This window comes from Larus michahellis, chromosome Z, assembly GCF_964199755.1.
Source record: "Larus michahellis chromosome Z, bLarMic1.1, whole genome shotgun sequence".
NCBI lineage: Eukaryota > Metazoa > Chordata > Aves > Charadriiformes > Laridae > Larus > Larus michahellis.
The window spans coordinates 9,976,279-9,999,572 of record NC_133930.1 but is presented as its reverse complement, the minus strand read 5'-3'; the positions used below and the strand labels follow the sequence as shown (position 1 = coordinate 9,999,572).

Sequence of the window (23,294 nt, the reverse complement as noted above, 5' to 3'; positions counted from 1 at the left end):
ATCAAGTGCTTTGCACAAGTCCAGGTAGACGATGTCATTTGCTCTCCCCTTATCCACCAACACTGTAGCCCCATCACAGGTGGTCACCAACTTTGTCAGGTATGACTTGCCCTTAGTGAAGCCATCTTGGCTGTCTCCAGTCACCTCCTTATTTTACATGTGCCTTAGCAGATGTTTCCAGGAGGATCTGCTCCATGATCTTGCCAGGCACAGAGGTAAGACTGACTGGCCTGTAGTTCCCCAGGCCTTCCTTTTTATCTTTTTTAAAAGTGAGGGTTATGTTTTGCCTTTTCCAGTCAGCAGGAACTTCACCAGACTGCCACAGCTTCTCAAATATGATGGATAGAGGCAACTTCATACACCAGTTCCCTCAGGATGTGTGGATGCATCTCAGCAGATCCCATGGATTTGTGCACCTTCAGGTTTCTTAGATGGTCTCAAACCTGATCTTCTTAAGTATCGTAGTAGGGTAAGACCCTCCCCCCCACCAGCCCTGAACTAAGAATCCCCTACAATTGACAACACTTGAGGCATGGCTCTTTGGCCCCCTGCTATGCTTGCAGGTATGAGATTTACTCCGTCCCTTCCTACAAGAACAGCATTTCTTACAACATTTAGATTTACCTGTTCAAGCATGAAGCTAATATTTAACACCAACAGCTAACCACTTCAGTTATGGCTCGAGACATTTAGTACCTTCAATGTTTCCAGAAGTTTAACGAAGTAGAAAGCCTTCTCACAGGCCTGAGAAAAATTTAAAAAAATGCCTTACCTCATAAATGTTGGGGTGCCACATTTTGGTCAGGAATCTGAAGGTAGGTGGTGAATATGGATAATCAATAGGAAATTTAATGTGAGCCTGGAAAAAAAGTAAAATATTTTAGTTACCTAAACAGAACAAAAAAAACCCCAGATCAACAAGCAATCATTACAATGTAAGACTGGAAAAAAACAATTTCAATTAAGGACATTAAGTAGTTTATTGTATATAGCAGTGCCCACGTGGCCCCACAGTGTAACTCTACACAATTTCCTATGAGTAAAACACTGACTGAATAAGAAAAATTGAAACACCAAGACTGACCTGGGCTGGTAATGCTCAGAAAACAAGCCAAAAGGCATTTAACATGTCCTAATGTAAGAAGCACGATCTAACAACTGTTCTTAAAACACAGTAAAATAAATTTGAAAAGCTTGAGCTTAAGATACTACTGCTGTCTTTCTGGGTTAACAAGCAGGCTAAAAATGTCTGCTAAGACAAATAGACCTGTTTTATATTTGCCAGTGCAAATATTATAAACTACTCTTTCTTTGCAGCAAAAAGTTTTATTAGATACTTGCTCTGCTGAGATCCAAAGTTTTTTTGCCTTGTGCGACAGTTAAGGTGGTCCATCTACCTGCGTTCCTAATACTACATTTCTTGCCACCAGAAGCATTCCAAGTCTGAACACCACGTGTGTTTGTTTAATAAATCAGTGCAACTCGATGAACTAAATACTGATGGGCAATGACAGCAAAACACTTCCAGTGCCTCTGAGGTCAACAGCCAGCTGTGGGGCAAGACTCTCAGAGCTGAGTCAGTTGTGGGAAGACTACAGAGATCCCAGCACTGGGTATTAACTTCTGTGCTGTCCTGCCATCCACAGCAGTCAGAAAAGCCAGCCAGTAGGAAAGAGGGCTGAATCTGGACTGACAAAGTGCCAAAACCACTGCCCTCTGAAAGGGGGAGTCACACACCGCTTGCTGCACTGTGGAGCACAAACCCTTCCTTTGGCACTGCTCAACCCTCCAAGAAAGTCCCATGACAGTCTTGTGTGGGATCTCCAGAGAGAGAAGCATCTCCTGGGCCCAGCACCACAGCCAGGCTCATGCATAGCTGAGAATGCAGGAAGAGATCCCAAAAGCAAGACACACATGGTGAGAGCAGAATTCCAGGCCACCCCCTTTCACTTAAGTATCTAACCATGCTACTTGGACACAGGGTGCTGACCTTGTTCAACAGGACAAACTATGGGAAGTTTTATTCACAGAAACAGAGGCAGGCAACCAAACAAATTGAATTACAGAGCTATTGAGTACCTGGCTACAGTTTTACTCATAGATCAGCATATGCTTTTGTCTTGCACATCAAATTTTATGGGGCCAGAGTGCCAGGTAACCAAGAAAAGAAGGTTTTCTGTTCACCTTTATGAAACAAATGCAGCAGCTCACGTGGCTGTAGGTTCTGCACATGCCTGCTAGTAATACTGACTGTGTGCAAGTATGTTGCAGCAGCACTGAGTCCTCATCTCACAGTCATTTGCCATGGCACACTCACAACCAAAAAATTTACGATCCACATAAACAATCCTAGCCCACAGTTTGATGTCAGTTACATGAATGGCATTGCTCCAAGAAGAGCAAGAGAATGCCTCTTGTCACCATACCACCACAGAAGAGAGCAGCTGCTGCAGTGAGGACATGCCTGGCTCTGCAAGGTGCCACCCCGCACTGGGAGCGGAGCAGAGATTTACCCGGGGCAGAGCAGATTCACTTCAGCTCACGTAGCTGCAGACTCCTCCAGACCACTGGGGTTTTCCCATGAAAGCCCATTCCTGTGCTTACGTGCAGTTTCATGAGATCTAAGACATACAACAGCCCAAGGACAGAGATTAAAAATGCAAGAGACAACAAAACTCAGGGTTGAGCTAGCTACAAGATTTCTTGGCAGAACCTATGCACCTTCTACACATGTATAGTTTTTAGGTGATCAAAAAAGCATACTGCCAGTAGTGTACCAGCATTACCACGATTATAGCCCACATGCGTGGGTCAAGGAGCTGAGGAAAAAGGTCTCACTCCTCTCAGTAAAAACCCTCTGCTCTCAAATTGAGGGTTTCGTCTCAAGAAGACCACTGCAAAGGCTGAGCCTGGAGCACCAGCTATGGTCTCTGTATGTGATGTAGACTCATGCAGAAGCTGTAGATCGTGGAAGACTGTTTCAAACTTCTAAATCCTGTTTTGCAGCCACAACTTTTTAATAGAAGAGGGCTACCTGCCAGCCTGCAATGTCAACCATTACAGAATTAAATAAAGCTGGCGTTTTGCCACATGAAGCATGCTTCTTGAGCTCTGACACCAGAAAATGCAACTGGAGAGAGATTAGAGAAACCTTTTTTTTCCTCACATGGAAGCAGCCAAGACAGCAGCTTGCCTGTAACCAGTTGCATGTTTAGAGAAGTCAGAGTCACATTACTTGTTGATAAGCCATTTCTAACTAGCCTGTAAGTATTTAGTACACTGAGATTCTGTACTGGAGCATAAGGCAAGTGAAGCCTCTCTACAAACCTGATTTCAGAGCCAAAAGCCACCAAACTAGGAAACTCCGCATTACAGGCAGGGATTTTTTCAAAACAAAAAAAAGCATTACTTTCAGGTCCCTATGTTGAGATCATTCAGAATTTGAAAAGTGAAACCAAATGTTTTGCCGGGGCACTACAAACAGATCCCAGAGAATTACTCTGCACCTCTTCCGTAAGAGAAATCACAGGAAATTATGTAAACCCACTCTGCTCTCACTGAATGCTATTTGAGTTTCTGAGTGGGTTGAGCAAGCCAAGAATTTCCAAGACAAGCTGCAAGACTGCCTGCAAAGATGCAGCAACAGCCATGATTACAGGTCAGTTTTTTTACTGAAAGCCCAATTCTGAACATTTTAAAAAACAAGATGGAATTAAGCAGTAAGCTTATTTTTTAAATAAAGCATTGGCTTACAGAAAGATTCCACACACATACAATTTCATTGACGTAAGGCAAATCTGAGCTTATTTCTGGCAAGTTCAGCCAGGCTGCTAGGTACTAGAGTGGCAGAGTTTTAGGGCAGCTTGTTATTAGCTTAATTACAGTCAGAAAAACTAATTTAGGAGGACTAAAGATGCAATTCAGTCCCCCACCTACAAGTACCCAACCCATTACTGCATTCACCATGTGCTTGACTCCACTAGCTGACTTTAAACTGAACAGAGATAATCCTATTCCAGTGTCCTGATTTTAGCCACCTGCTTGCCATGGCTCTGACACCACTAAACATACTTGATAGCCAGGAAGGTGGAGACCACAGTCATCAACACATTCCCTCCTTCCGCAATTTATAACTTGTCATACTTACAGTCCATAGAAAAAAACCTAAACTCCTCTGCTGTTACACTGAATAGGCCAGCCCTTTGCATGCATTTACAGCTACTGCACAAGAACTTCAACCTCTTAAGTTACACCACCACACATTTTAAGTATATTGCCACCAGCACGGTCACTTTGTTTCCCATTTTACTGCCTTGCTCCCACGCATCCTCAATAGTGCCTGCTCTTCACACTTGTTATTTTTCTTCTATTTGGATAGGGCAAAGACATAGTGAAATCTACCTATGCCAGAAAAATAAAGTCTTTACTAGATACTATGTTATTTGACTGAAAATACAAATGTAATGTTTCTACCAATCACTGAATTAAGTCCTGATTCAGTCTCTATGAGTAACTACAGTGACTCTGTTTCTGGAGATCTTGCCGTGCACTTGACTCAACACTGACACATTAATAACATCTCCCTCTCAGTGGGGAGCATTAGCACAGGCAGGACTCCCTCCTGGCTTCAGCTGTCTAGAAATTCAGTATTAATTCCAGCCTAGCTGTATATGATGCTTCTGTAGTCTGACACCGATTTCTTCCACTCCTCTCACGCTGACAAAACCTAGATTCCTGATTTTTAGGCAGCAAGGGTAAGAATGGTGAATCCGTCCTATCTGCCCACTGCAGAGAGGCAATGGGGGGAAGAGCACACATTTCCTGGAAAGCCACCAGCATCACAACTGACCTGGTTTGGGAAAGTCAGGAGCAACAGCAGCTTTTACAGCAGCCAACAGAAACTGCAGCTGTTTGGTGTTTCTGGAAGTGCCAGTTAAAGATCATTTTTATTTTAAAACATCACAAGCTTAATGTAAGCCCTGTGGAAATGCAGCATCAGGGAAACCGAGCATCCTTTGCAAACTGCATTTAACATCAGATGCAAAGGAAGTATTTAAGTTTTTAAACTATTTTGTGCTTTTTCGTAATTATCTGCCGCAGCCACCTCACAGACAAGCTCCTGCTGACTCCGCGTGCAGGCATCACTAAGGTCTCCTACAGATCACCCACCCTGCTAAGAGTTACCACGCTTGCAGACAGCACAAGCCCTCCTCCTTTTCCTTTGTAACAGGCATCGCCAGGCTCCTCGCTGTGCACGTCATCACTTCCCATAGCTGCACACCTAAATAATGCCTCCTGCCAGCATGCTGTGAACTACACTGTAAATTCTACGTACAAGAAAGCCTACAAGAACAGGAACTACAGACCACTACTGGCTTAAGTGTTAATATCTAATCCCACAAAATGCCCTTTACTGCTTCCAGAGCATCAAGCATTTATACAATTCAACAAGTGGATTCCCTTCTCCCACATTAAGCCTGGATTAGTGCATGAAGTATTAAATACTATCTGCCGGAAAACATGTTCAGTAGAGATCAGCAGTAAGTACTAGCAGCCCGTTTCTCACATCAACAAGGTTTAAAGTACCTCAATATCGTCCAGCTTCAGAAGCTGTAAACCAGCATTAAAGCTAGCCACGTTGCATTGGCAACTATTTGACAAGGTAAAAATGAATGTAAGATCAACATTGGTATTTCAGCTACAGATATGATAACTTAGGATATAAGTAACTTTTTGCGGCAGAGCTGGGCCCTAACCTGGCAATTTAGGCCCAGTTCTGTCTTCATTTCCCAGCAGCATCGTTATGTTAATAAACAAGGTTTACTGACATCTGTTGTGCTTTTAGAGAACTAGGACCACATCTCCGATCCAAGTTAGAAGATGAGTGACCAGGTCAATTAAGTCTTATGAGTTCTGAAAACTCCCTTGCTGCTGCAGTGGCCATGTAAACACTAACAGCCACAAACCCCTTATATTCTGCATTACCTGCACTGTTCCATAAGGAATGTAAGTCACAAAAACCTGAATGCAAGAGTGAACTAGATCTCATAGAAGAACATGAAGCTTCTAAACAAGAAAGAAAATATAGCCTCAAGTCAGTAGGACAAAGATGAGTCAAGAAGTGAGGTCAACTTAAAAAAAATCAGAGACTGGTTTAGAATCCTAGAATCACCTAGTTTGGAAGGGACCTTTCAGATCATCATCAACCTGACTCTGACAAAAACCATCACTAAGCCATATCTCTAAGCACTATGTCTACCCATCTTTTAAAAACCCCAAGGGATGGGTTTCATTCTTGTTTCACACTAAATCATAACTAAATCAGGAATTGTACACAAGATATCTGGGGCATTACTAAAAGCTGCCATTTCCAATGGAAGACTCCTCTGGTAAACTAGGTTTCCTTTTACCAAAACTTCTTTTAACAGTAAATTGCTATTAACTATTTCTCTGTGTATGTAGCTATGTTCAAAAAGCTGGGACTGTTGTTAAGTCACCTAACCCAGACCAAAGCAGCAAGCCTGCAATATGATGTTTAAAGTTACAATTAGCCCTTTAAAGAAAGGGCTTTCACCCACATATTAGTCTTTTGCTCCTCAGATCTGAAATCAGGACTAACAATAGACACGAAACCACAGCTGAGCTGAATGATACAGGGGGAATTCACCACAGTCCTGTTAAGTTGGTCTACATCCAAGCTCCTACGATCTCATACATTCACACTCCTGCTGTCTGGGCCATCTCTCAAACTGCTCTGAATAATGAAGACAGAACAAGCAGTGCCTGGAAACCCAAACATTTTCTCCTAACATTACTAAAAAGAAACAAAAGGGTGTGGGTTGTTTGGTTTTTTGTTGTTTTGTGTTTTGGTTTTTTTTTAAACTCTTGCCTCCCTTTGATAACCTGGAAGTTCAGTCTGGAGGTTCTAGCCTTCATGACAATAACTGCTCATGGCAGCTGCTACTCATCTAGACATTCAGTTAGCCTGCACAAGTCATCTCTGCTTAGGATCTCAAGCAGTTCAGTAGTTAAAGAGGATATTCTTTGTTGTAGTGGCTTTTACTACGGGGACAGGCCATGGTATTGCCCAACTAATTGTGCTGTTCAGTGTGAACCTTGTGACGACCACTTTGGCTCTGGCTAGAGACACTCATTGTCCACGCTCCTAAGCCAGGGAGCATACAGCTTCAGACAAGGCAGCTGTTAACACTCTCGTGTGGAAAGCTTGCTGGGGACAGGATGGAAGCTGAATAAGAGGCCACCTGCACACTCCTGAAGCTGTTCCCCTCCCCAGTTGCAAAACCAAGCACGGTCTCACCAGCACAGGGCCAGCTGTGCACAGGTCAGTCCTGCAGTGCTCATGGTTCAATAGAGCTTTTTCCTGCTTTCGCTCTAGTCCCAGGCTGATAATGGCAAAGCAAGAGCATTTCCAGATGGGGCCGGGCTTCTGAACTCCTTAGTATAAACCCTTAAGATTCAGGTGTGTTACTTTAACAATTTTTTTTCCCAAAACTGCAGGTCAGAGCCCTCAGAGCTCAGGCACAGGAGGAGATTACAGGAGCACTCACCTACAGTAGCCTAACAACTGCCAGGTTCATTTCTATTACTTCTATTTTCTAAGTTTGATTTTACATGATGCTACAGAAAACATTGCTGCAACAGCTGCAGGAGATGTGGCATCCAGCAAGAGATACTGAGTTGGAAACAGCGGCACCCTGAGCCATCCACGTATTTCTTCTATAACCTGTCCGTTTGCACTCAATGTTTGCATTTGTCTGCCACCTCATCACAGAAAAGGCTACATAAGACCTAACACCAAACAGGATTACTTGGTCCTCTTTCGCACAGCAAGCTGCCAGCCCAACAGCTTTGCTGACCTTTGACCACAGGAGACAGGTACTAAAGCAAATTCAAATTCTCATGTGAGAAAGCTGACATCATAATGGGATTTATTGTATTTTCCTGGGAATTCCCATGCTGAAATATTACTACATTCTGCCCCCAGTTCAACCTTCACTTCAGGATCAGGCCTGATTTTAAGAGAGAAAAAAAAGGGGGGATTTAATATATTAGAGATTGTGACAGGCCAAATGCAAAGAGAATTCTGCCATCACTGAAGGCTTCACGTTGTGATTGTGCTCTTGGGTCTGATGCCTTCTGGTTGCTCGCAGACAGTACACAAGTTGTATGGCTTGGAATCAGGCTCACAGGGTGTGTGTTACGCAGAGAGGCTAGTCTGTATGACTATCTTCCAGGCAGAAACAGATGACTTGATTCTTACCTATATCTGTGCAAACACACTGACTTCCCCATTTGGGCGAAATAAATAGGAAGAATACATCTAAATCTGTGAAACTTAAGTCTCCCTATAGTGTATAATACTTGATGAAGGAGTCAAAGATACTTGGTGATACTGCACTTGAAGATGACTTGAAGAAGCAGCTGGCACTCAAAATAGCCTTACTGCACATATAACTGCGGATGATGGTACCTGATCAGATAAAGCTCTAACACTAGCGCAGCTGTTCTAGATACAGTTTGTTTCCACTTCAGAAAAAGCAATTTTCCAACTCTTGCTATTTGCAAAAACAGTAAGAGCTTTGCTGGAGCAGTGGCAGGAATATTTGAGGCTGCTTATTCAAAGTATCATACTACATTACTGGCATCTCTGGCAGCATGTGTGGAAGTCCTCCAGTTATGTGTGTATGGCTTGGCACCTGCCTCCACTTGCCAGTCTTCAGGGTCCAGAAGATTATCTCTTTTATTAAGAGCTGCATTAGCCTATGACAACTTTCAGAGTGCTGGGCTATCTTGTCTAGACTGTGCTTTCGACAGGAACGGTTGGACCAGGTGATCCTTGAGGTCTCTTCCAATCTGGCATTCTGTGATTTTGGGCATGCTGTTCAATCTTGTATTTTTAACTTTCATGACCTGAGTAAGTAATTTATTTTCTTGAAGCAGATTCACACGCAGCCATGTCTATGGAATGGCTGAACATGAGAGAGTATGATATACTTCTGACTTATCTTGGTCATTTTTATAGTTAAGTTTGCTCAAATTCAAGTAGTCATGACCAGAGCATAACCCAGTTTCACAGCATTTTGCATCAGGCTTGACAGAGTTTCTATGAACTCACCTATTCATTTTCCATTTGCATACTTACCAAAACACAGCAGATTGCTTTATTTGGAGAAGCAAGCCATACCACTCATCTGCTGAGTGAAGAGATACCCAAGCTAGCTCGATATACAAATACCCTTTCCTTCAGCCTGTTTTAACTATTTTTAGACAATTCTTTAAGCAGGCACCATTCATGAGTCAGTGAATGACTAACTGCCTTGATTCTCTTTGTATGCAAGCCAGGCTTCATGCAAGAGGAAAGCGCTCCTCAAGGGACAGCCAGTCACATGTTCTGTTAAAAACACCGGGCAGGTCTTGATGCAGTCACCTCTTTCATAAGCAGCATGGGGAAAGGAGTATTTATAGCATTGTAAGTGTAAACCATAGCACTGTGCTGCAGTGTTACACAACTTCGCCTCTCTCAGTGCAGCAGGCAGCAGTTCTTCTGATGAGACTCCCCAGGCTGGCATACCAGCCTTTATTTAAACAAGGGATATAGGTTCCTAGAAACTGAACAGCAGCACCTAGGAATTGCAGTTGAAATCATATCTGTGCTGGCTGCCACGCAGGACCCAACTAAGCACTTATGCAGCCCTGCTACTTCTTTTTCAGCCGCTGCATTACTGACTGTAAACCCTCCTGTTTGGAGCTGGTCCCAGGCAGTAAATCTAGGCAGAGGCAGGTAACACTTACTCAGTAGCAGTAAGCATGTCTGCTGGGCTGTAGCACTTGCAACCAAACAGCTAAACACAGCAGCACCGTCTCCTAGTGTGGAGACACAATCAGCATTGTATTAGTCTAGATTTGTAATCCTATACTGATACAATTTTATTATGCATAGCTCCAGTGTGCAAGTGTCTATAATCCTGTATGAGCCAGTGAGGTCTGATACACCTATGCCAAGCTGCCTCCCTGCCCAGCATCCTCCGGTTCACTGCAGGAACCGGCACTCTGTCAGCAGGTATTCACTAGCAAGAAGCCTACATTTGAGACACAAAAGCAGATTTTCACATTATTGCATAATGCTGCACCTGTCAGCTCCATTATCATAGGCTGCTTCAAAGTTTAAAGTTTAAGCTAAAATAAGTACATTAGCTGATACATACCCATCCTTGCTCCTAAGGCTATTGTTTCTACAGTAACATGTTTTTGGGCATTTTTTGCTAGTGAGGAGCCAAATTCAAGAGGCATTCTGCATTCTATCATTCTCTACCACTTCTCACCCCTGCCTTGTGCTTTAGATCATTTGGAGCTCACAACATTACAGTCAGTGTAGTTTCACTCATGAGCAGCAATGACTTGGTTGCCAGTGAACTACACTGCAAGGGATAAGAATTAAAGAAAGATGAATCCTAGCTCAGACCTCAGGTTTAGTTTTTCAAAACAAGACAGCCCTCCCCCCACATTCCACAGCATTATTGAAATGCTAAAGTCTCAGTTTGAGCTTTGGCCTAGTAAGGTAAAGGAGCCCAGTTCAAATGATAAGTTCAATTTATTTAATGACTTCTAAACACAGGCACCCACCTTAACTCAAAAATCAAAACACAGAAGCAGATCACAGTGGCCCGCAGAGTGTTAAGCTGCTGCTTCTCAGACTACAAAGGACTCGTGCTTGGGCTGGGGGGCAAAAGCAGCAGCCACCAGCTCAAATCTGCCACAGTACCAGCTCCTGCAAATATATGTGTAACAGCTGCATTACACCAGGCAGAAACTACCCCTTACATTACAGGTCTGCTTAAAAAAAAGACAGATGAGACAGCACTGCTGCTTTAGTCTCAAGGACGAGATACACAGCTGCTTTAGTCTCAAGGACGAGATACACAGCTGCTTTAGTCTCAAGGACGAGATACACAACTGCTTTGGCCTTCAGTGGCTCCAAAGCACTACTGTTGTTTGAATCATATCTTGGGTTGCCTTGTGTTAGGTACAGTATAGACCTTACACTCCCAATGTGGACCTAAGGAGACAGTTACTGAAGAATACGTCCCTTCAAATAGAGTCCTCATCTCCTGCAGATCACCAGGAGGTCACCTCCCTGCTATAACAACCACACTCCATTTCAAAAGCTAATTACACATGGCTAGACAAGAACCATCTACCAAATGGCTGTTCTTCATGACTGTTAACATGCAGATGCTTAAAGAGACATCTTTCAGGCCAGATGGATATACGAGGCAAAGTACAACACTGAAGTGAAAACTAGTATTGATATTTCTACCTATGTTCCAACTAGTTGCCATGTCAATGACTAATATGACATCTAGATAAAGCCAGAATCCTCAGTTTGCTGAAAGATCTCCTGAAAGAGCCAGCAAAAGGGTGCAAAAGCAGGTTGAGTCATCTGCAGTACAGCACAGATATTTAAGGTACCCTTTATACTTCTGATAAAAGCAGAACCAGTGCAATTGAGTTAAGCTTGGTACATGAACGAACATCCTTGAAATTCAAGCTTGTATGTAATTCATTTTAACTAGTTACATTAAATTTGAAGGCATACAGGGTAAGAGTAGCAGTCAGGAATAACCACTTCAGACTACTGCAGGTGAAGAGGATTTCAAGGTCAAGGCAGAAATTTAATGAGACAGATGCAAGATGAGAATACAGGCAAGATATCTGAGCATTTGGACAGAGAAAGCTGGATCTTGTAGGAAAGTCAGAAGAAACTTGTACAATTGTGCAACTAAAAGCAATGCTTAAGTAGCTCTAACACTATGCAGTAATGGTTATCCATACCAAGAAAGGAATGGGGGACAGAGGGCGGGGAGAGAGAGGAATTAAAACTCATTTAATTTTTCTTCCTGTATTTCAGCATGTCATAGATATTATTCTTGATCTGAAGTGGAATACCTGACAACTTTAGAAGAAATTTGTGTGACAGGTAAGCAACCACCCATAAGTGGCATACCAGGGAAGACAAGACAAGGTCTGTGGTAGATTGACAATCTGCTTTTAGTGATAACTGAAGTATGGATGAAGAAAAGCCTCCAAACAGTGGGGAAAAAAAACGGTCTGAGTTGAGCAACAAGATAAACTGCCATAGCAGATTCACAGTAATAGCTCTTACAAGGGGCACTGCATCTATGGCTATGGAGATTTGTAGGAACTTTCTACTTAGACTCTTCTGGTATCTACCTTCTGGTGAATTTTGAACAACTTATTTTTCAGCTTCGCCCTTCCTTTTTAAGGTCGTGAAAGTTTAAGAACAGTAGCTGAATGCTAGAGAAACAGATAATAAAGAATAAACTTCTAGTTAAGTCCTCATGTGTATGCCAGTAGTCACACAGCACCTTCTTATTTTGAAGCCTCCACAGAAAGAAGTCACATTGCTTTCCCTGCAAAGACTCATCTAAAAGCTACTCCACTCTCTAAACAATAGGATCGCCACATGTAAGTACCTGTGACTAGAGAAATCACTGATGCTTCACCTAGAAAAATGCATGCTGTGTCTTCAACAGCTGCACTACAGTGCTCCAGCATGCCACCATGCTCAAAAAACTGTAGCATCCACATGGTCAGTTTGGGAACTGGATCATCTCTTACTCCATTCAGAGAAAAATGATACCCACGTATATGCAAAAACCTAATACCTAAGCACAGGACTCACTTGCATATGGAATAAATATGGAATAAACTGAGGCTACCAAAAACCACGACTGGCAAAGAACAAAAAAATAATCCATATTTGTATGCTAGCCATGATCTCATGATTATATTCTTTCCTGTCTTATAAGATTAATTCTTGAAAACTTAGCCTTAATGTTGTTTGGCTGTTTGATCAGAGCCTGTATCTAGACACACTGCACCTGATGTAAGATGCCTACACCTTATCAAATTACAATGCAGTAATAATCAGTTTGCAGCAAACACTGACAGTGTTTTGAGAATACAAGCATAAGTACAGCCTTTGCATGGGAAACCTACCCCAGACATACATGGAAATGTCTGAACCCTGAAAATTTGTGTTGGTAAGTACACCCTTATCTATGCTGGGATAAAGTATGTTGATGTTAAAGGAAAATTTACCCACACTTTTTTTTCCAGTTACTAGCAAGCAACACTACAAGCTCCTAGTCAACATCGCTTTAAAGTTCATCAGTAGTTAGTGATTGGTAATTATTTCAAACTGATGATTCAGGTTCAACCATACCATCAAGAGGATGACATTTTGATTTAAAAAATTAATCCATTGCTTGTAAAGAGATGTTACACTGACAGATTCATACAACCGCATGCTACTTAAAAGCATGAGCTGCTTCCTGACACAGAAACATATCCAAAGCATGACTTGGAGGAGCCTCTAGTGGCGATAAAGTAGATGTGATTATGAATTAACTTATACTTGAGCATCTGTTAACAGCCTTGCAGGTATTCACGCTAGCCTACAGATGCATTACTCCTAGTCAGCATCTGAAAGCCACACACACACACTTGGTACCAAGTAGGCTACCTACCAGTAAGGTACAAAGTGCTCTATCTTTAGTTTTACCTTGCCTTGATTCAATAAGGGAACAAATCAGCTTGCTTCTTGTTCTCTAGAGCTTGTAGATAACACTCAGTAGACAAACAAAAAAAAGACTTCTGAAAGTTTGCTAGAACAGGGAGCAGCGTCCGTACCTGATTTTTGCATCAAGTTACATACTGGCACACGTCAACCACTATTTTTAAATAAATTGTGTCTATGCACACAGAATGTAAGGATGTTTAAGATTTGCACTGCAGAAACATATCCTTTGAGCAACTTTACACAGACATTACAGTATTAACTTCAATAGGTACCAAGACTGGAGGATGTTTTGCTACCGGAAAAGGACTTTTCCAGAGCATGAACTTTGTCTGACAGTATCAACTGGAAGCAGTTCTGTTTGCACTCCATTTGGCAAGCCTGAGAGCGGGTATCATTAACTATGCAGTTTCTCCATTTTTGCGACATTTTGCAGCCACACGAATGCAGCACATAAACTGGAAAGCTAGTTCCACTCTTTCAGGAATCCCTGAAACATTGCACTTTTTGATAAGCTTTAAAGAAAGCATTATATCAGTATTAGTCTAGCAGAAAAGAAAAGCTAAAGCCCCACATTTGGCGATTTGCCTGCAACCACTCACATACCATTTTGGTTCCAGAAAGAGCCCTTAAAGAACATGAGGACTCAGAGGCTCATCTGGCATCAGGTACTGAACAAAACAGCCAACTTCTGTTGGTAGTTAAAAGGCTTAGACACTGGAAACATAAATGCTGTTTCAGCACTTTGCAACAACAATTGCAGACTAGACGCTGTCAAAGTACTTCAGAGGTTTGGTTTTTAGCAGCTGAAAGATTTGTTTGACAGCTATAGTTCTCTATCTTCATTATGACTCCATCTGATATGCAGAGTAAAATTTGCCCCAAATCAAATCATTAACAGAATTGATGTTGAATATTTTTTCCCAAATACTGCCAAAAGTTATACAGCTGTTTGCAAACTACCCTAGAAGCCATCTACACATGATCAGTACATTTATAGTAATTGCCACTTGTCAGGGTTTGCTTTAGAAGACCTGGATATAATGAAATAAAAAGTACAGCCCTCAAGGCATTCTCTGTGTAATAATATATAAAAAGCTCAGCATCATCATATATTATTTAAATTATAAATATAATAAACCATGCCGCTGTGTTAGATCTCTGGATGAAAGTTATACTGCAAATTGACTGGAAGTCAAATACAGTTTCTTTCCCCCTATGCAGCCTACAAAGCTATACTTTTACCTGGTTACAATTATAATCCTGCACAGAATTCATTTCCTGAAAAAAAAAAACCAACCAACCCAGAGTTCTCCAGATGCTACTGTGGAACAAGCATGCAAAGATGTGCATTTACGAGCTCTGTATATCTTGGTGGATTTTAGGGGAGACCACAGTATTGACTGAAAAATGGAAGAACACTGCAAGGTGACCAACAGGAGTCAACTGTTTTCCTCTACCTGCCTTATTCTGCATTTCTCTCAGCTGTGTTCCTGTACAGAAGCAGCTATGTGCTGGAAATTTTAGCGTAAGAAACGCCTTATGCTATACACATGTTTTCAGTTTTAAAAGTATCTGGCCATACAAGGGGCAATAATGGAACATAACAGTTTACAAAAAAACATCTCAAGTTTTTACCTTGTCATATTGCAAAGAGTTTCAAGTAACATGTGGAGGAAGTACCTGCCCTACAAAGGTGGTAGCGTGGGGGACAACTGCAGGAACCGACTCCAAGCACTTTCCCAGAAAAAAACAACCATGCAGTTCCCTTTGTTCCCATTCTTGGACATTCAGCATTATTCACTAGAATCACTGCTCAGTCCCTCCTACCCCACCTTGTCCCATTTTTCATAGCCTCTAAAGAAAAGTGTTTTCAGCGAGCAAAATAGTCTTGTGGTGGTGTGCTCTCCCCTCTCCCCCTGTCCCCCGCCCCCCATCCCCAACTCCTGCTCAAGCCATGGTCACCAGTGGGAGTTGTTATGAGTTGCATTTGAACTTTGGGGGATGACTGGCAACGTAGTCAAAACACTATCTGGAGTGGGGACCTAGATATTTTGGTCCCATGTGAATATGGCTATAGGTCAAATCTCTTACTCTATAAATAGTGGATCAGCCCAAGAGCCCTTTGAGCTCTCCTGCACAGCAGCAGGTTGCATGCCAGGGTCTCCCCTTGAGCAGGGACGCTCGCTTAAGGTTCCACTCCTCGAGGCTGAGAGATTCCTTGCCCCAACAGATTCTCAGTAAGTGACTAATAGCATGCTAAACTTTGAAATCTTAGCTAAGTGATATGAAGGATTGATTGCGTATATCTAATCCTTTAGACATAAACCGTTGACCAAGTCTGGGACTGGGATTGGATCCAGCTGCACCTAGACTCCCCTCTGAGTTTAGAAAGCAAGGGGGTCCTTTCTGAACCTTTTGACTCAACAGGGGGGTCTCCCTGACAGCTTGTCTGACCCTGTCCTCTATGCAGTAAGTAATCAAGTGTACCTTGCCATCGAATCTCGTAAAAACACTGTCGCGTTCACTACTAACTTTGTTAAATCACTGTTTTATGTTAATAAATATTTCACTATTTCTCTCTTACAAGCGAAGTTAATCACTCCACCCGCAACAAGTCTCCAGAGACTGCAACAGCAGTAACCTTCACTGGCACTGAAGGCAGCCTGGGAAGTTGAGTACCAGATCCAAGAGCGTCCCTTGCTGTACCAAAAGGGTTATGCACTTCCCAGATCAGCACAATTTGCTTCCACATCCCTCCAACCCTGAACTGGTCCTGGAAAACAAAGATTACACACCTCTTACGAACAGCTCCATCAATGCCTACAAAGTACACCAAGGCAGGATTTGGGGTCATCAGTGTAAGACACACTTGCATGCCCACTGCGAAGAGGGACCAACAGCCAGCCACCTTGGCCATGCCACCACACCTTTTCTGCATCAGACACACAAACAGCTCAACCAAGCAGGACAACTGTCTCTGAAGACTTCTGCTTACCTTACCCTTAAAATTACTCCTGCGTGCTCAGGATTATACTGATTTATTGTTGGTTCTGGTGCAATACAGAATATCCTGCAGATATCCAAAACTACTTGGCCTTTAACTGTCCCACTGGAAGCAGAAATTTACACCATGCTATTCAAAGCCTAAGGCCAACACGCTTGCTTTTTTTAAACGCCAAACACCTTGAACTCAACATCTCTGACCTTAAAGGACAACATGGTTCAACAAAATAGCATGTGTTAACGCAGCATCTTTTCCTATGCACCAAACTCACAGACAAGTAACACTGCTAGCATTCATTTTAATGTTCACACAAGAACTACCATCTTGGACTTCTTAATTTTAAGGAAAATCCTCACACTGCTCTTCTAAATGGACAAGTTTCTTGGAAATACAAGAACAAAAGTGCAACGCCCCACTTTAAAAAAAAAAACCAACCAAAACCACTTCGGTGCACCTGAACCCACCCCAACACAATGCTTATATTCTAATACGAACAGCTCCTTACTACAAGGATGCTTTGCAGTAATAGAGGAGCTCTCCTCCCCTGCGTAGCAATAGCTAAGCAAGCACACAAAGATAAGAGAATCCCTTTTAACTCCCACTTCGCACCCACCTGTTAGTACAGTCATGAATACCTACTCTAATTGGACTGCCTTCAGAGCCTTTTAGAAAGCTTAATTATCACCTTTGGCATCAATTGGGTCAGCAGAAGTTGGTGCTCTCTGAAATCTGCTGGAGAGCAAGACTTACCACTTACCATTATCATATGAATTTAGGAGAGGAAATCAAAGCCATTACTATCCCAGTAAGCAGCAGAACCCACATGTAGTATCTACGACATCAATTATACATGTTTTTCTTTCAAGTCAGATTTAGAATCGAAGGAAGTGAAAAAAAAAACACCACCTTTCTCAACAAGGATTTCCCTCTCCCAAACAGGGTACCTTCAGCTACAGATTTATTGATGCTTGGTCTCCTCATCTCTTGGCCACGCTGCTGCTGAAGGGATTTTAAACTGTATTAACTTTAGTCCATTATCAATATCACCAAAATTAAATACATGCATTTAAACCAAGTTAGAACCTTACCCTGCTGCTAAAACTTGTCTCAAACAGTTTGCAATTCAAGACACTCAATATGGTTCCAAATTAGCATGCTATGCTTTGGAGTTCAGAAAAGTTGTCCCTCCCACCCATCAATTGCCATCACAAATGGCAAGATATTTCCTACAAATTCTGGTTACAGAAAGTATGCAAGTCTTGTTCTGAAGGTTACTGTTCAGTATTTGCTATGTGAAAAGAGAAGGTCTGATAGAAAGATCACTTTTCTTCAAGGGTTGATATTCCCAACATTTGAAGTGCTCAGGTCAAAGCTTGCAAGCTTTCAGCATCAGGATTAAAGTAAGACATCATACAACTCATCCAGGTATAAAAAATAAATAAATATCAGAATGCTTGGCAAGTTATCCCCTGTGTCTCATTTTAAGACAGACAACTTTTACACTAACATACAGCATTGTCAGGAATACTTAACCTTCCTAGCAGGATACATGAGAGCTATACAAGTAGATGACCTGCATCTACCGTAGAAACCCGAGCAAATGATAAAGATGCCTGCCTTTGAATGCATTACCAGTCTTCAACTTCATGTGCTACACAATAAATTACATCATATTGATTTTGCTAATCCTTTCCAAATATTGTACGCTCCAAACAAACCCATGATTTAAGTTGATTAGACAACACTGACAACCTAGTCAATGAGTCCAAGAGCAAAAGGGGAACAACACCTAATCTGTTCATGGATTCTGCTCTGGTATCCCAGGAAACCAGCTGCAGCTGCTTGGTTCAAGTCATGGACTATGGCAAAAATGTCTGCAATCCAGCTCTAATAACCAGCATTTCTACAACTGCTAAGTAGCATTTATAAAGCAGAGCAGCAGCTCCTCTATAGAATATGGAGCATGAGCTACACATGCAGAAGCATGGTATGTCTGGGGAGCCAGGGCACTCCCACCTCAGAAATGTTTTGGCTAGGTCTTCAGACACTTATACATGAGATCTGCAGAGACATCAGTGCAAAACCTTGCTCACTTGCTTAGAGCAGCCTAATGAAGTACAGGAGCATGCGATGCCAAGCTAGATGGTCACTTGTCTCCCTTCCTTGGAACCAACCCTATAAACTCCTTGGTTATCTAACTCAAAATTTCCTTAAGTTTATTAAACACATTTAGCCCTTTCCCAAAATGTAAGCAAAAAGCACCAGCTGGAAACCTTTCTATCTGGTAGTATTTCATTTGTAATTTCAATGTCCTAACAGCCCTGATCTCCTCCAACTAAATTATTAGGTCATTGGCTTCTAGAATAGTCTAAATAGCCTAGAATAGTCTAAAAATCCAAATTTATTTCAGGTACTATGTGTGCCATTTCAGTCTGACACTTAATAGCATTGAAACGTTTGTCTTTACAGGAAAGATGCAGAGAAGACAGCAAACCAACTACCCACACTCCAGAAGTCAGCATTTAGACTCTTGGATTCTTCTCAGAGGATGCTTTCAGAAAGCCATATCTAGTCCAACATTATTTTTTAAAATGTGCTATGCAGTTCAAGTGGTACTTAGCAAACTGTTATAATGCAAAATAAAAAAAGGCTGTGGAGGAAAATGAGATTTAAGCTTAACTGAGAAATTCAGTCACTTGATTGTCCTGCTAACAACATAAAAGAGTACTGAGCTGCATCGTGGTATTCTCAACCAAAGTGCTCTGCAGACACCCAAGGTAAGCCTCTAGTGTCCACCTCTGGGGGACGGGCTGCCACTCTACACGTTACTTTCAGCATCTTATCTGCACGTCCTGCTAATTGTTTGCACAAACGCCTATATTTATTTGCAAGGGATGACCAAACCAGATTTAAAGCCTTTCTTTTGTTGCTCTGTTCCTCCCCATCAAAATACACAATGCAATTTCAACTGCCTTAAGTTTTTTATTAAAACCTACCAGGCAGCATCAGGGACAAAACAGCAGACTGCAGACATAAGCAATTGTGATTTAGTGCATAAACCAGTATTAGGAAGGACAACAAATTAAAATATGACGGTTTGATTCAAATATCTACTGTTTGGAAATAACCTCATATTAGTGCCAAAACCGGATTTGGAGATTCTTTCAAGCTGATTTTCTATGCAGTCAGCTTCACTGTACTGTAGCATGAAGAGCCTGTCAACAGCAAGAAAGCATTTTAAAAATAACAGAAAATGTTACAGTGAACTCATTACAGCTCTGAGGAAGCTCAAGGGGTACTAGATGGTAAGCACAGGTGGAAAGTAGTTTTAAAAGGAGATTAAAGATGTGGCTTGGAATTCTCAGCTGAGGAGGGAGATTTCAGTTCCAAGAAGGAAGCAGCAACCTTGAAATCTTTGTTACAGTTGTCCAGAAAAAACGATGGTGGAAAGCCTCCACACCAATATCTGATAAACTTCTATTGAACTAAGTTCAAAATATCTCTAGAAACCTGACCTTGTGTCTGTATTCTTACCGTTAATGAGGACGTCCTCCTTCCCCAGCTATCTGTGAAGAACATCATGTACCTTCTCAGTATCAAGCTTGCTCACTACCAACTTGCCTTCTCTCCACCACAACAGGCATTTGATGTAGCAGCTATTATGATGCTCACATGTGCACTTATACTTGTGCACAAACAGCTGCATTGTACCAGCTGCTAAGGGAAAGAGCAAAGCACTGAAAGTTCGATGCCAAAACAGTCCCAGAGCTTGTTTAGATTTATAGCTTTTAAAAAACAGTGAGGACTAGCAGGTACTGTAATAGCAGCTAACCAGTTAAGACAGTGAGCTGGGCAGCTCAGGGTCCCAATCAAGTACCACAGTGAATGTGCTGTCAGATTAGGACACAAGCAGCAACCAGAATTACCATGTCAAACAGATTATTAAGAACAAGATGAATAATGACAGTGTGGGCAGCACTGTCACTGGCATTTGAACACTCCAAAACTAAAAGGGTATAAACTGCTGTTTCCTACTTCTTACGCTCTACTATGGGTCTGATAAATCCTCAGTATTATAGCTTAACAAATATTTTAGCATCCAAACACTGTAAATCCTAAGCAAGAAGTAAAGAACAAACCAGCAGAAGTCACAGCAGAGGTTCCTCCTCTCATGCCTCCTGGCACCACCATTTGTGCAGTCAGGTAACAAACTAGCCAGAAAGTCCCTCAATTTTAACTTAAATGGCTTATTTCAGAAGAAGTGACCACTCAGACCTTTATTCCCAGAGTTAAGTGTCAACAGTTTAGGCAGGATACACTTAGACCAAACAGCTACTTGGCTCTTTCAGTAAGTGTGGGATTGTGTACGCAGGAAAAAAATCCCAACCAGGAGCCTTTGACTATTACTGAAATCCTGCACAAATGCTGTTACTTTTCCTACTAGAAAACTCACAACAGGACAACTCTGTATAGCATCAATGGTTGTTTTAAGTGTTGATAATCTGAAAACTGCATACATGTTTGCATACATGTACTTAACCAGTAGTCTTCCACTCTGGTGAGAAAAAAAACATAGCCAGGGCTTTCCTTCCTTTTCCATCCTAATTCCTGAGCAGCTATCTTGGCAGCTGTAGTGCAGGGGGATCTTGCCTGTTTAGTGATAAAGATAGCCAAGCCATCAATTTTTGACCAGACTTAGTGACCACCTGATTCACAATGTAGATTTTAAAACTATGGCTTCAGCAGCACATGCACCTCTACAGATCATGTCATCAACATTCTGTGTTTAACTTTTTGGGAGACTGGAAGAAGTAAGCACTCACCAGAAGGCAGCTCTTACACAGTCTAGTTACAGCAGAAAAATCACATGTTGCCACCCTTTCGAGTATGCTGGGCTTTCAAGAGAGCTCTAATTCATTTATATTTGCATACCACAAGCTGTACAGTAACCATCATTTTTGCAGCTCATTAGTAGCTACAAACGCCTTATTGCATTTGTGGGGTGGGTTAACTTTGCAAGTTTTTGAGCACCTGGCAAATCACAGCTTCACTGTACTGGACATTACACAATCAGTAACCCGTACCTCACCCTTAAAATGCAACAGCAGCACTGACTGCTGCCTGCAAAAGGGGACAAGTTTCAAAATATGCTCCTTTACTCTCCATATGAAGGGATTAACCTCATTTGAGTACCAGATTGTTTGCTGCTCAAGTTACTCAGCAATATTCTCAGTTAGTCTCTTACCAACAGGGAGTGAGTGTATCAATGTATGAAAGCAAAAGAAGAATCAGATGCTGAGATGAACACTGGACTACTAGCTACGAAGTCAGTTCCAGAAGCTTTTAAAACTACACCAAAAACCACCAACCAAAAACCTCTGAGCATATTTGAGCTTTGTAGGAAAAAGTTTCTCCTGCTGGCAAGATGGCTCTCGTGCTAGAAGCAAATACACTGGCAGCTTTGCTGCAGATCCAGTATATTTTATGGCTTCAAAGTGTTCAAAAACAAGTATCTGGAAGATATCTACATAACTAACTATTGTTTAGTGTTGCTCAGTGAAGTCATGTCATCTTTTCAAGATAGAAACCCTGCAGAGATACAAAGGTTGAACACAGTGGCTGTTTACAGCCCATATTAACTGCAAGTGGGAGAGCATTTTCAGGCTTAATGCTCCTGCTCTTCCTCAGAGGGAAAAATCAAGGAATCAGATGCTGGGGAAGTGACCTCAGGAGTATCTAAGCAATGACAGACGCAGCACAAGCTCCTTCGTGTTTGCTGCAATGCTGCCCAGCCTTTCAGGGTACTATGTCTGCGGACACCAGATTTCGTATTTCATGTAGGGACATTTAACTGGCTGCAGCCATCAGGATTAAAATGCTGTCATTTTCCTATCATCAGGGAAAAAAAATAAATAAATATTCTCAGCAAATCCAAAGCAGGGTAACCCATACCATGCAGTAAGCCACATGTGCTGCAGAGTTCGCATCCATTGTACAATCACTTCTGCACTGGACGCTGCAGCCTACATTGTATGGGGTTTTTTATGTTTCTGCTCTAATCTCCAAAATAAACACAGAAGGCACCATATCTAATTACATCTAAGCTCATTTGCCTTTTTACTGTGAACAGTTAGCTTTAAACACAGCTAGTGCAACATCAGATTAATGATCATGGAAGTCTGCACCACTAGTTCATTACCCTTACAGCTCAGTAGTTTAACACAAAAAGCCATAACAGCAAGATTTTTAATTTGCAAATTAAACACTGACTGATCTGACATTCTTGTACATGTTATCATAGGACAGTAAAGTTGCTTCCAATGTGAAATAATGTCTTTAAAAATCACAGCTTCATCCAAGAGACGACTGACTACAGCAAACTAATGAGAAAATTTCAGTGGAAAAACCCAAGAATACGCAAAAAAAAAAAGAAGTCAGTCAATGACAAAGTGTTTATAAGGATGGATTTTAAAGTAATCTGGCTGTTACACTGAAAGATTGTCTCCCATAAATACATGACTAGGCACTGACTACGGAACAGGAACTGGTTGAGGCTACCTCCTTACCCCATAGGTAACGGAAGGGTCCTCCAAAAAGATAAGAATAGATGTTTAAACAGGAAAAAAAGAGGGATCCTGCACTCTCCGGAAGAGACTAATTAATAGG

At 41.8% G+C, this 23,294-nt stretch overlaps 1 protein-coding gene across 1 annotated transcript in view; it reads right to left on the bottom strand.

Moving 5' to 3' along the window:
• UBE2R2 (ubiquitin conjugating enzyme E2 R2) overlaps window positions 1-23,294 on the bottom strand; it is a 56,541-nt gene that overhangs the window by 15,019 nt on the left and 18,228 nt on the right. Inside the window, exon 2 of the mRNA XM_074570120.1 lies at window positions 773-859. Coding sequence (XP_074426221.1) covers window positions 773-859 — 87 coding nt within the window. The remainder of the gene's footprint in view (window positions 1-772; window positions 860-23,294) is intronic.